The 14,407-nt window shown below is 37.4% G+C and overlaps 2 protein-coding genes across 2 annotated transcripts; both read right to left on the bottom strand.

Moving 5' to 3' along the window:
* Positions 1-188: 188 nt before the first annotated feature.
* LOC117303519 (zinc finger protein 287-like) lies at positions 189-4,841 on the bottom strand. Its single transcript, XM_033787744.1, has 3 exons — positions 4,754-4,841; positions 3,819-4,019; positions 189-3,513 (listed from the first exon to the last, which is right to left on the bottom strand). The coding sequence occupies exons 2-3, from the start codon at positions 3,888-3,890 to the stop codon at positions 1,765-1,767; spliced, it is 1,821 nt and encodes a 606-aa protein (XP_033643635.1). The 5' UTR covers positions 3,891-4,019; positions 4,754-4,841; the 3' UTR covers positions 189-1,764.
* Positions 4,842-5,084: 243 nt separating this feature from the next.
* LOC117303507 (histone-lysine N-methyltransferase SMYD3-like) lies at positions 5,085-13,935 on the bottom strand. The gene is made up of 12 exons (XM_033787730.1): positions 13,608-13,935; positions 12,359-12,422; positions 11,402-11,512; positions 10,982-11,048; positions 10,300-10,492; positions 9,853-9,955; positions 9,628-9,738; positions 9,136-9,202; positions 8,592-8,723; positions 7,751-7,925; positions 7,390-7,498; positions 5,085-6,754 (listed from the first exon to the last, which is right to left on the bottom strand). Exons 1-12 carry the CDS (start codon positions 13,799-13,801, stop codon positions 6,410-6,412), a joined length of 1,671 nt encoding a protein of 556 aa, XP_033643621.1. The 5' UTR covers positions 13,802-13,935; the 3' UTR covers positions 5,085-6,409.
* Between the last annotated feature and the right edge of the window lie 472 nt (positions 13,936-14,407).

Here is a 14,407-nt window from a genome sequence, read left to right as displayed (position 1 = left end):
TGTTTTTCTGTGTGACAACTTGTATTATTAACAGTATTTACTCATTTTGTTTAAAACCACACTATACAATATTTCATGCCATCACATTAGCACTACTAGTGCCTGTGTGCCAATATAATACATTTTCTCTTAGTGTATTTACATTGAAAAGAAACCCACAATACAAATTGAGACCTTTGTATAATATATTAATTTATTCATTTTCAAATTAATTTCCAATTCAAATGATGGCTACATAATCCATTACTTTATAATACTGCACTTATTGGTTTAAGAAATTCTACCTTGGCCTTGTTGTAAACCCATTGAACTTTTGTTTGTGGTGGGAAGAGTGACATCATACACAGAGAGTTGTGTGTGAGCCAGTCATAAGACAAGACCATAGTGTGCCAAACAATGAAAACAGCATAGAGAGGACAAGAAAGAAGAAATTATAATGCTGCACTACACTTATAATTTGGTCAGTTACAAAGCTTTTCCCAGTGACAAGTTAGAGAGAACTTCTGTAACCCAAAATTACCCCAACCCACCCCCCTCCCACCCGAAAAAAAAGAAAGGAAGAAATTTAAAACCCCAAACCCCACTTTTTTCACCTTTATGTAATTGTTGAGAACCCTGCATTTCAGTCCTCAAGTAAAAGAAAAAAAAGAAGGGAGCCGGCCCCCCCCCCCCCCCCGAAACAGATAAATTACTACCCGTACAATCTCTTTTGATAACAGCGAACTATCCAATCAGAAACAAGCTGATAATACTGAAAAAAAAACTGTTGATTAATACATACATTGATAAATACATAAATAAATAAACAAGAGACTAAAAGAGTGGCATCAAGGTCACAACTGGTTGCTTAAAACTGGGAGAGTAGTGGTGGTGCAATAAAGGACAGAGGTGAAGGTCAATGTCCTTTATCACACACCCACGAACCTGCAAGGCTTTAACCGCCCCAAAGACCGAGTTACTACTCTTTTATTCGCAATCATAAATGCCCATTTTGTTAAATAGCTTAATAATGTTGGAAAAGATGTAAAACTTTTGAGTAAATTTTTCATTACCTGTCTGATAAACTGTCACACACATTTGTGAATAAATAAAAAAAAAAATCGTATCATCTGGTCCTAGGGGTTGTTTGCATTAAATTAAAAAACAATTATTGAATGTCTTTCACAGGATTTGTAGAGCTGACAGAATAGCGCAGTGTACATGTGACAAACCATGCACCATTTTCAGCACTGTTTTCAGATTTAGTTTTACCAAATATATGACTCCATAATATTAAGTAGGATTTTAGACTAAAATGCAACAATGATTTTTATAATACCTGTGAGTGCACTTTCATGCTAGCATTTGACCCTTCAAAGATGAAATCACACACTAGGATCTTGTTCCCAATAGACCTTTACCATGGTGCAGCCATCTTGCAATGTCCCCATTAATATCAATGTAAGGCCGTGTCCGAAACGACGACTTCGGCTACAGCTACGTCTAGATCAGCGCGTCTACCAGTGTTGAAGAATAGCAGACGTGTGCGATCTAGCCGTAGTTGTAGCCGAAGTCGCCGTTTCGACTTGGCCTAACAATTCCGAGGCTTGAAGAACAAAAGAGTCTGGTTCCTATTTGCATAACGATTATTAGCATTCATTATTGTTATTCGATACAAGGAACATGACCAAGATGGAGGCAGCATGATAAAGATCTATACTAAAAAGAACAAAACCTGAGCCCATCGAGTTTAACAACAAGAGAAGAGTTTGACAATGATTGTAATTAAAGTTCCTCATTGAGCATCCGATGACGTTCTGTCTGGTGTCTTTTCAGTGTAGATGGCCGAATACATCCCTTGCCACAAATCTCACAATGGTAGGGGTACAATCCACTGTGTCGGAACATGTGATCTCTTAACTGACGTCTTCGGGTAAACTTAGTTCCACAAATCTTACAAGAAAACTGAGGCACACTGGCATGAGTGAGAAGATGTTCCTTTAAAGAGAAGTTGTACTTGTAACTCTTCCCACAGATATTGCAATTATGTCTATTCAATCTGAACAAGTTGGAGGATTGACTCCCGCTTGATATCAGTCCAATGTTTCTTTTAAAGGCCAGACGAATCCCTGAGTTTGTGTTTGGGGCATTGCTGAAAGTATCAGCGATGCTGCTGATGGGGCTACCAGGGGTAGTTTCTTGGTTGTCATCTTTCTTTTTGCTATGTTCTGTTTTGGAATGTGGAGAGCCAGAATTCTCGGAGGAGTCAAGAATGACTTGTGGAGACACTGGTCTTAAACTACCGCCAGGCAGGGCAGTTGTGTCGGAGAGAAAGTTATCATTTTGAAAGGTTTCTTCTAAAACATCTTGAGTGTCTCCTTCTGTGATTTCATCAGTTGTTGGTGTGGGGAAAGCATGCTGAGATGATGGAGCACCCGAAGCACATCTTCGGCTTCCATGAACCTGCTTTGCATGTTCATCCAGCTCAGACACCTGCGGAAAATATTTTAGACAGATCTGGCAGTGAAATACTGTGCAAACCTTGTCACTGAATTTTTGGTGAACCTTCTCATGTTTGATCAAGCTTGTCCCATTGAAGAAACCCTTATGGCATACAGAACAAATGTAAGGCATCACAGTGCGATGCATGTGCATATGGCGCTGTAAATGTTGTGCCAACTTGTAGCTCTGCCCGCACACATCACAGAAGAAACTCATTTGCCTGTCCATTCCATGGTTTATCTGGGCATGCCGGCTCAGTATCTGGATACTACCAAATGTCTTGCTACAGATTCCACACTTGTATGGCCTAGGAGTTGGCACTACTGTTTCAGTTTCCTCACAATGAATCTCAGTTTGGTTTTGATCTGTTCCTACAGAGGCTGCACAAATTTGACTTTGGAACAGAGTTTGATTCATTGTATCATCAGACTTGGCTAAAGTCAGACCACTTTCATTATCATTACCGTTATAATCACAAAGAGAGTTCAACTCATCATTTGGTTGATACTGATCAGGAAAGCTTCCCTTGTTTTCTGAAAGTACTCTAAATATTCCAAAATCATGGTTATGTGAATGGATTGACGAGGAGCAGGGCTCTGCAAACTGTCCAAGTTCATGTTCCTCTTTCACAATAACAGATCCCTTTATACTCTCTTCAGTTCTAGTTACAGCTTGGGCATTATCCACACAGCAAACACTTTGACCATTGAGGACACTTGAAGCAGATGTTACTTGGTAGTCCCCCAAGTTTAATGAAGATGAGGTCATCTCTTCCGACACAACCTCCACTGCATCCTCCTTAGAACCCCCATCCTCCTTCCATCCATCACTTTGGCTGCTTTTGTCCACCAAGACGGTTTCTGGAAGTCCAGTGATCCCTGATACTGTCACCTCCCATGGTTGCTTGGTCAATCCTTTCCCTTTGTACAAAAGATGAAGGGCCCTGGTGGCATAATACTGGCCGGATTGGTTAGCTCCATCCTGTAGTTTGACCAGTACTTCACAACCAGTTTGCACAGCCAACTCATGTGCCTGTAATTAGAAAGTAAAAAAACACACAAACGTACAAATTTTTAGTTTTCAAATCCCTATATTTTCCTGAAAACCCCCCCACAAAAACCAACCAAAACTATAAAATTGTAGGTAGAGCTAACTTGTGCTGTGAAGGCAGTCTGTACCGGTGTACCATTGTATACAATTTTACATCAAACTTAACTCTTAGCCCTAAACCCCTAGTTTTCAACGTCATTCTTTGGGGGAAAAAGATGAAATAAGCTGAACATGTCTGGAGAGGTACAAGAGACAATTTAGAAAACTCTTTTTTTTAATCAACTAACCTTTTGAAAGACTGTCCTGCACAAGTTTTCTTTCACCCATTCTCTTAACTCAGGATTCTCAATAAACCGCATCTTGATGCAGAAAAATCTTTGTTCATCTCAATCCTGATGAAACAATTGAGCAGCTCCTTTTTACAACACTAGATGAGGTCAGGTCAAGTCAGGTCAGGAGGGAGGAACTCCCTAGCTACAAGTTGAACCCTGAAAATAGCAACAACAACAAAACAGTAGGAATGAGAACATTTAATTAAATGAAATGCATTATGATTATGGGTGTCACTAAACAAGTGTCAGCTAAGTTTGCTACCCAATTCTCACCTGGTCAGGTAGACATTATCTTAAAATAAAATCTTTAACAGATTGAGTGCATTTAACTTTCAAAAACAAGTATATTGTTAAGCCACTGCCAGGGTAGTTGCGATAATCGTAACCCTCCATCCTCCCGACGGTCGGAGGATGGAGGGTTACGATTATCGCAACTACTGCCAGGGATGTCAAAATCAGCTCTGCCATTTTCCGGCCAGACCACCCACAACCATGCAGGAATAAATTCCCCCATGCCACAACTTTGTATCAATCATGTTTGCCACAAGCACAACTATGTATTTCCGTATATTTTTTATAAAGTATACAAAGTAATAACTATAACTAAAGTTTCGAGTGGGCATAAAAATAAATCATTCATAACACAAATAACGATCAATAAATAATAAAGTGGGTGGTTGTTTTTTCGTAAATACAAGAAATTTACTGGCCTTTTTTTATATATTATAAGTTGCATGTAATATTTCTCACGAATTAGATGCAACATAATTGAAACGATGTAATTTTTTATATTTTGATATTTTGTACAAAATAAAAATAGTCAAGCCCAGGGGGAGACGACAGCCCTTAATGACAAATAAAATATAACACACTAATTATTTTTACAATACCTCCATTCACGTGTGTAAGCGTTGCAGTATTATCCTTTTCTGCAACGATGTTCTGCCCAAATTTAAAAAAACCAAACCATATCAGACCCATGCGCCCAACGACTATTTCATTCGGTGTGCGAACAATATCGACCGACGGCAGTTTTATGTGTACATATTTTCTTCCCCTCCTGACAACTATTTGTGGCACTTTCAAAAGGAAAAGCAACCAAGATAAACTAAGAGCTATGAATTTCAAACTAACGTTTATGAACGAAATTATTTTGGGGATATGGAGGGGTTCACTTCATGCTAGTATAAAACATATAGACATAATAAATGACTATGAAGAATAGAAAAAATATCGCACAGAAAATACTTTGCTTTATTCTTGTTTATCAACCCTATATGATACAAAAATATGAAAAGAGGAAAAAAACAAAAACTTATTTCACGGGATTAATATTTTACATGCATTCGATATTGACTCTTTTTGTCAATCTTTTCATTTACTGCTATAATGCTCAAGAAAATTGTTCTTTTTACAAATATTTTCAGTATATATAAAAATAGTATTTATACTTCAATATCAATACGATAATAAACCATGCATTGATATGTACGATTCAAAACTTTACAAATATCTACAAAACAAAACCATTTTCACATTTGCTTTTAATTTCTCTTTCAAAATCACATCATTGTGAACAATGAGGTGCTGTAATGGTTTCAAATCAAATATCATTAATGTGATTTTAAAAAAATCAAATCACTGCCAAATGTATAAAATACAAAAAATGCAAAACTGTGCAAGGTTTTATAAGATTTTATACTTTTTGCGACCGAATTACAAATAACCTTGTGGAAAATATGTTTCTCAGAGGGTCTGTCTTTTTGTTCCAAGACAAAAGGGTAAGAATTCGGCAGTGTAAAAAAACATAGTTCTCCAAAATTGAATACAACTTCCACACATTTTTACCAAATGTTATTTTTTGTAGGTATTATTTATTATACACTTTTCTTGTGAATACAGTATATACTTTCAATGCGTTTTGCACTAAAATGATTTCTCACCTGGCCCCTGGCGACTGACCATAAAGGAAAAAGAACAAACTTTTCATAATTTATAAAATTTGCTAGATCTCAAAATACTTATCCATCAGCCAGGAATGGGAGAACAACAGGAACACATACAAAAAATGCAATTTTCTTTGTGATTACTTTTATAAACCAGCTGTATTCCAACTTATTTCATAAGCCAGCAAAAAAGACATTCTAACTAGTTAGCACTATTACCATGCAGCATACTAAATTATCACTTTCCTTTAATTGTTGTGAATGTTTAGGTATTCATGATTACAACTATAAGTCAGAAGGTAAATTTTCTTGTAGTTGCATGAGTTTCGTACACGACACTTGAAGTTATGTATTGGTTATTCAATTTCAAAGTAACTTTTATCTTTTCTTCAAACATGTACATAAAAAAGAACTCCAAATGTAACCAGTGTTGCTTCCTCAAAAAAAAAAAAAAATCCGCAACATGATTTACAAAGTCAGTTAACTGTAAGATATACATCTTGCAGATGAGAGAATCGTATTTACACCTAAGGAAACACACAAAAACATCTTAGAAGGATAAAAGTTACTTTTAAGTTCAGCTTACTTGAGGCAATTTCTTCATGTGTTGTCATTGCTGACCTTTGCAGAATCATTATCAGTACTTTTTGCAGCACTTTCCTTTAATTGTTGTGAAGCATTTGCATCATCCCTTTTCAAGACACCCCCGTTACTATCCTTTAGTCCACTTTCAGTGTCCTGAGAGGCATCCTCACTCTTATCTGTAATCTCCACAATTTCCATAGATTTGTTTAAGTGTTCAACTTCGAGGTCAGGTTCTGCTTCTTCTATTGATTCAAGTCTACACGTCTGTCTTTTCTCGATCGCACAAGCCGCCAGCATCTCCTTTAGACTGGCAAACAGAGGATGGTCTGAACCATGGGTGATCAGCATTATATTCTCTGCCTAAAAAAACAAACAAATACAAACTTATCATACTGACAATGTTTTAATAAAGTCAAATCATTCCAATCTTTTATTTTCTCAAGAAAACATACAGTATTTACTTAACATTGAAACATTTCACGTTGAATGGCTTCTGACTGGCACTCCTGAACATAGATGTTGACAAAATAGAGAAATAGAGAGACCACTGAAAGCTCAGTTGGTAAAGTTCTGGAACGTTTATCTGGAGGTCACCAGGTTCAAGTTCCCCTCTACTAACTTGTCATTGTTAAACCCAAAACTGCAAAACTTTCATCACACTTGCTACTCACACTTTTTATAGAATAGGCTGTGGTTCAAAATTGTATTAAGAAGTCTTTATTGTTAACATGTACATGTGGGAAACTGGAAAAGTAATGCCATTGAAGAAGGCACTAGGACAGTGCTACAATGAATATGTGAAAGTAGCGAGAAAGAAAAAGTAAGGCAACCTGCTACAATATGGACTGAAGAGGGTGTCCTTTGTATTACAAAATGCATTCAACTGTTCTCTATCAGCCAACAAAATTATATTGAAAAAAACTGTTATAGATTTGTCAACATCACAGCATGAAATTGTTTTGATTTTTACATAAGAAATTGGTCATCATTCTTACTTTCTGTAGATTCTTTGTCGCTTCTGGGATCATTTTCAAGTATTGTTGTAGTTTCCCAACTCTCATCAGCTGGATGGCAGCATTTGGATTGTTACCTGGGCAATGAAAACTGAAAAAGGCAACAAAATCCAATTCAATTATCTCAATTTTAATTAGTATAATTGATAAGATCCAGAGTGATCATATAATATACATCTCAAAGCCAACTATTTGCAGAACCCACAATCTTATCATGAAAGCAAAGCCAGCAGTACACAGTCTACTTTACTATATTTCAAAGACAGATATTATCATATTGTTACCCGATGGATTCTTGCAATATTTCTTTCTTGGAAATAAGGAGAACGCTTTTGAAACTTACTCAATATGTTCAATAGATCGTAGCCCGTACTCAAGAGCTAGCTCCCATTTCTCAAGATGAATACATGCATCCATTGCATAGTGGAGTGTCTCTAGTACCAGGTGATGGTATGGGTGGAGTATACCCTTCTGTAGGGTTAAACACTGCTCACTCAGTTGAAGAATCTTCGGCCAATGTGAAATGTAAAGTTAAGGAAATTCAGTTGAAGAACAAAACCAAAAGACACAACCCCAAACCCATTAACTTTAACCCTTGTGTCATTGGGTAGATACCTTCTTGGAACGCCCCTTAATGCCCAAATCGTTGGACTCTTGATGTTATTGACTAAGCCTGGATTAAGGCTGACAGAGGGTGGTTTGGAGGTAATAGATCATATCTTACAAAATAACAACAAGAACTTTGAAGGATCCAGCAGCCGTTTTCAAAGCCTACTCTTTAAACACTCTAAATAAAAACCTGTCACAAGGCTGTGACCTGCAGCCGATTTTCACGAAGCCCTAGGATAAATTCTATCTTGAGTTAGGACGAGACTTAGGATTAATCTTAAGGTTTGCATGCTAGAGTGCGGGGCTGGGACTCGCCCTAAGATTAATCCTAGGTTAGGATGAGTTTGGTGAAATCCATAGCTGGACTGCTCTAGCCACTATAAAATGTCAAAAATGTATGGACTTTGATTGGAGATATGCTTTGGATTTAAGAATGGGTATTTTGGGTATAGTACTAATAAAATTTAAGCACAAGATTTTGGATTTATTTGGTTAGGGTTTTAATAAAACATGTTTATAGAAGCAGAGGGAAAGTATCTAAGAATAAACAGAGTAAAATTATACAAAGAGGATATTTCCAAATGACATAATCTCTTCAGCTGCTGATAGTTTAGCCATGCATTGCTGTTCCACTAGTTTCAGCTGCTCGGAGAAATCAGGAGGGAAACCATCAAATGTACACTGACTGCACTTCTTGACACTGCCATCTGTGAGAGTAAAATAGGAAGATATATATTCTACATTTATTCTCAATAAATTCATACCATCATGTTAAACACTCCTACTCTCGGACACTGAGAAACCATTTAAGACAACTCAACTGCCCATCTTGTGAATGGTGACACAACTGTCCACATTAATCTCTATAAATTTGTTTATATAGACAATGTGACCTATGCTTATACCGCCCTCTGTCGACAAAACACTGTACACGTCATATTTCACCGGGCAAAAAGATGCGTAGTCATGGTAATATTGCATACACTTTCTAGCTGGCTGCCAAAACACAAAGGTTTTACCCGGCAGTATGTGCGCGAATTATGTTATGGTTTTCGAGTGATGACGTCAGAGGTCACATCTGTGTTGTGTTAATATTGCTCAACGGTATACTTTGCTTACCTGGGTTTAAAAGGACAGCTTCTCTGCACTCAGGGTTACCACACCTTACACTGTGACGAAGTTGTTCCTTTAAGAAGGAAAACCAAACAAATAAAAAATGTACCCAGTAAAATACAAATGGAAAGCAACAGTTGCATGAAAAGCCTAATTTGTTGTTGGTTAAATGGAAATGGTTATTGTCAACTCTTTATGATTCAAACGAGAAAAGTTTCTTTTGAACAAAAGTTAAGCAGAGCTACATTATATATTTTTTATGAGAGCCATTATAGCACCTTGCAGGTTTGTCACTGCAGTTTGTCAGAAACGAGAAAAGTCTGTGTTTTTAAGATTTTAATGGTACAGATAAGAAACCAAAAATGATGAAATCATCTTTCATCTGACAAGTTGATTGCCTAGCCTTGTATAACTTACAAAATGTCCAAATAAAACTCAAAATATAAGTAGAGTAACAAATTGTTAAGCATAAACAAGTTTATATATATCACTTCTTACCCTCTTTGTGTCTCTGCACGTGTGACACTTGCACATGAACTGAAAGACATTTCTCAAGATGGCGTTTCTTGATGCGGTTGGTTTCAACACATCAACATAGCACACAAAACACTGGAACAAAAAAAGAGTAAACAATATGCCGTTTAATAAAGTGAAGAGAAAGATAAAATATTCCTGGTTTTTGAAAATCTGAGTTGAACTCTTTTTTAAGATTCTTAACTTCACCTCTTTGTTGGCCAGTATATCTCTTGTTGCTCTGACACTCATTGAAGTCCCATTATGGATAGCAACACAGTTATAGTCGCAGCTGTGGTTAAACATGGAAAATCTGTGGCAATACAACAAGAAAAACAAGCAGACTGTAAGTTGTTGCATTATGTATCATTATGTTGAGTATTCAGGACGAAGAGTCTAGCCTACTGAACTTCAGTTCTGGTTTTGTCTCAAGCGTTAAGTCAAAGATTTTGAAACCAAAACTAAAAAGAACTAACAGCCAAAACAATTAAATATGGATCAAATGCTTCATTAATTCACAGTATCACCCACAAAGAATTGAATCAATAAATTTGCCATAGTAATAATAATAATATACATCACTTATAGAGCACACAGTATCTGACAAAGAAAATGCCATTCAAGGGCGCCATAACTTCAAACAGAGTTTGGACTCACTTTAGATATAATCCAATTCCTAAGCTTTGTAGTTCACCATCTGAGATATCACATGTATTACATCGCATCCTTCCGAACAACTCCAAGACCTCAGCTGGTAGCATGACGTTGGATTCCTCCCCCATGAACCGTCGCAATGTATACAACCAACTAGAGAACTCTAGCTGTGTGTCACCACGGAGGTCTGTTGGAACTGCCATAGAGAAAAACAAAACACACATTTTAACTTTGTTTCAGTAAAGTGATTTCAATATACATTGTAATCATTAACTTATTAAAATACCTTTACAGTCATTTACATATATGCTATGGATGTATTTGTGTTTATCAAGAGTTGACTAACACATCATTAACAGGTTTCTGTAGAAAAACACTGTGTCAATTTACGAAATAACTTTTTGGCTTTCCTTCATCCAAATCAAGTTTAATTCCACCCTACTTTTTATGTCACTGAACAAACAATCAGAAAACTCCAACAGTATCTTAGCCTTCAAACGTGCTCTCAAAACCCGCCTTTTTCCCTCTTCTTAGCTGGTCGTCTTTACCTTTTTTTCTGTCTTTTCCCCTTCTTTCTTCAGTGCCTTGTGTTCTTTGGCAATTTGGCGCTTTACAAATACAGTTATTATTATTGTTATTTATTTTTTGTTATTTTCAGGAGAAGCTAATAAAATTCAAATCATACCCGATTGTAGGTGGTCGATATGAGTAGGGAAAGTCACAGCTCCATTAACTGCTGCAGCAGGTTGTTTCTAGAGAGGGGAACAAAGTTAAATTGTTAGGTACCGGTAATTAAACCTATGATCAAGCAAGCATAATTTATAATTATGAAGATTTGGAAAGATTAGCATGTGTACAAAATATCTATGTTGGAAGCGATCAGTCAATCTACGCCATCGGTTGTTGGTGTTGCACGATCATTTGACTCTGTAGGATTTTTGGGACTTACATTTTTTTTAGAAACAAAAAATAGTTGCAGGAAGATTGACTGATAGCACATTGAGATCAACCGATAACAAAATGCGATCGACCGACAGCACAGATAACCCAAGATATACCCAAAACAGTTTAAGAAATGTTCACAGAACTTGCATCAAATATCTACCTTTCTTTTGCGACTCAGTCTAGACATGAGTCTGACATGGTCTGAAGGAGCGTTAGGAGTGACCCTACTTATACCCTCACATTCCAGTTTGTGTGAAGACCAAGCTGCTCTCTGTGGGTTATAAAATTGGCACACATTAAACATTTTATTAACAATAATAATAATAAACTACAGCATTTATAAGGCGCACTTTATTGAAAAAGAGAAACATTCAAAGGCGCCGGTCAAGTTTTGTCAAGATGTTGGAAAGCAAGCAAGAACAAGTGTGTTTTGAGTTTCTGCTGGAAGAGAGTGATGTTGTGTATTTGTCTGAGGTATTCCGGAAGTAAGTTCCAGAGTCTAGGTGCTATGTTGGAGTAAGCCCTGTCCCCGTAACTGGCCAGGCGAGTTCGAGGAACATGGAGCGTATTGCTGATAGATCTTAGACCTGGTCTAGTTGTAATGAAGTGTCACACCAAATGCTATATCCACTAAAGGGAATAAATTTTCCAAAATTGGAACCCTCTATCCCCAAAAAGGATTTTATTAGTCACAAGTAAATTAAATAATCCAGGCTTGATACTTCCCTGAGGCAACGAAGGTGATTGCCTCAGTGCCCCCCTAGTCAATGCCTTGATTCCCTTGAAATGCTCCAGTAGAAATTTACAACTTCCTCATAGGGTGCTCTTTAACAAGGATAAACATTCCTTGGGCCCTTGCCTGTTTGAAAATAAAGCATACAGGCCTGTTCGACAGTTAAAATAAATTTAGTTGCAATGATTGTAAACCTCTCTAAATACATTACAATATACTATAACGAGATACAGATTACATACATGGACTGAAAGAGGTAAGTCATTATAGGCAAATGTGATTAACACAAGATACGGGTACTTCATATGTACAGATGACAGGTTCAACAGAAGAAACTTGGGATTAAATGTCAAAATGAAGAGAAGACGATCAAGGTTTCTCTACCTGACAATCTCGGTTGCAATAGTATGCAAACCTGCAGGCTGAGCACTTGTGAAGAATATCATCCCTGCAGTACATTAAACAAATCGGTAGAAATTAATTTAGTAGAATCCACTGAGTCATTCTTCATTAGAATAAAAAAACATCTAATCATCATCAGTAGATTCAGTTATCATTAGGATTTGGGTCTTGAACAAATATGTTTTATGTTTTTAAAACAGAAGTTCTATAATTTATAAACATACATTGTCAATGTCCACACAAACAAAACAGCACACTTTCTAGAACTATATGAGGTTCATTCCGTTATCGTCTCCACAAACATAGTTCTGGGAGTAAGCCCGCCTATATCAGTATCACCATAGAGTAAGGACAGAGAAACTCTATGGTATCACTTTCTGATTTAATCACAATCCTAGTTTAGTTCTCTCATTTTCCAGAACACCTGTTCATTTATCAATTAGGCATAATTATGGATGCACAGAGTAGAGTAGAGGGTAGGGTTAGTTAGGGTTGTCTAATCATTCATTCTTTCTCTGTGGTCTAATCAATCAACCACATACCCTAGTAGTACATGATCACTCTGTAACCATCGTGTTTTTACCATTACGTTAGTGTGTTCAACTTCAACTTGTGTTAAAATTGATCTTTTGTACCCTTTGCGCCGTGGAAAAATGAAAAATGTCCAAATTTGGCCACCACTTTTTCACTCATTATAAATAAATCATTGTTCCAAAGAAAAGCAATCCCATTTGACTAAATACTGCCATGCTGTATTTTTTACCTCATCCTCTGTTCGAAACTTCTAATTTTAGTACCATCACTCGGGAAGACACTGGAAAATAACACTGCATGCCATAGTGCAATGGAGGTAACCCCCCCCCCCCCCCAAGAGGTACTCTAAACAGTCCAACTCTTTCTCTATGCTCTACCTTACTCTCTTACTTAGACCAAGTGACTGGGCGCTAGAAGCCTAGATTTTTTTTCCTCGAATTTTGACATTATCTGTCATCTAGTAAAATGTCAAAATATCGACAAAAAGAATCTAGTGCCCCAGTCACTGGGTGCTGGGTCTACCTTACTCTACAATGCTCTACCATGGAGGAACTAAACTAACCCACCAGTAAAGAGTTTCTGCAGTGTGTTATTTTAATCAGTCACCTGCGACCTTTAACACCGTTAACTTAATAACCCATGGACATGGAGGAAGAACGTTGAACTTGACAGTTGAGTTTTTTTAAACATAACGTACCGTTTTGCGAGACACTGGTCGCAGTAGTAACCCCTCTCCCCATTCTTGACGACAAACTCAAACGGCTCCTCAGTCAGCAACAGACACCCTGCCTTGACTTCACGAGTTACTCGGACACCTCTCCCCCTGTTCTTCGTGGTGAAAACCTCGATAAGTTCATCAGGCATTTCCTGCTTCTCTACGTCGGATGCCATCTTTCCCTAGTCTCCACCATCCGCCCACAACAGATTTTCAGACTTGAAGTTCCTTTTTAACTGCACAGACAGCGCTCCCCCTCCCGCCTTCGATCGAAACGGGCACGACGACACATTGACCTCAAAACACGTGTGCGTAGACTACATGTCTCCTTCGGCAAGTAAATGATTTCCGCTTATTCCTTAACACGTCATTTGTTGAAAGATGAGTCAGGACCACAGACATGTCTTTTAGGTCAGGGCAGCAACTATTGTTTTGAAAGGGCGCCCTCTTTAGCCACTAATTAACCCGCAAAAATTAATCTTGCGTTATTACACAAGTATATTTTGCTTTCTTTAATCTGCTCAACCTAAAAATTTTCATCGATAATAAAGAGTTAGATAAGACGTACATGCAACATACATACACAACCTTCATTACCCAATCCCTAACAGGCACATTATTTTTAAGATGGCATAACCTATATTCATGTCGATAATATTGTTTATAGGATTTGCACCACCCCTCCTAGGATAAAACTATGACCCCACTCCCCCCCCCAACAGAATTACATGTACCTTGAAGATTTGTTTACACACCCCTACAAAACTCATGCTAAATGGGCA

Source organism: Asterias rubens, chromosome 19, assembly GCF_902459465.1.
Source record: "Asterias rubens chromosome 19, eAstRub1.3, whole genome shotgun sequence".
Taxonomy (NCBI): domain Eukaryota; kingdom Metazoa; phylum Echinodermata; class Asteroidea; order Forcipulatida; family Asteriidae; genus Asterias; species Asterias rubens.
The sequence above is the reverse complement of the archived record's forward strand: the minus strand, read 5'-3'. Positions and strand labels throughout refer to the sequence as shown.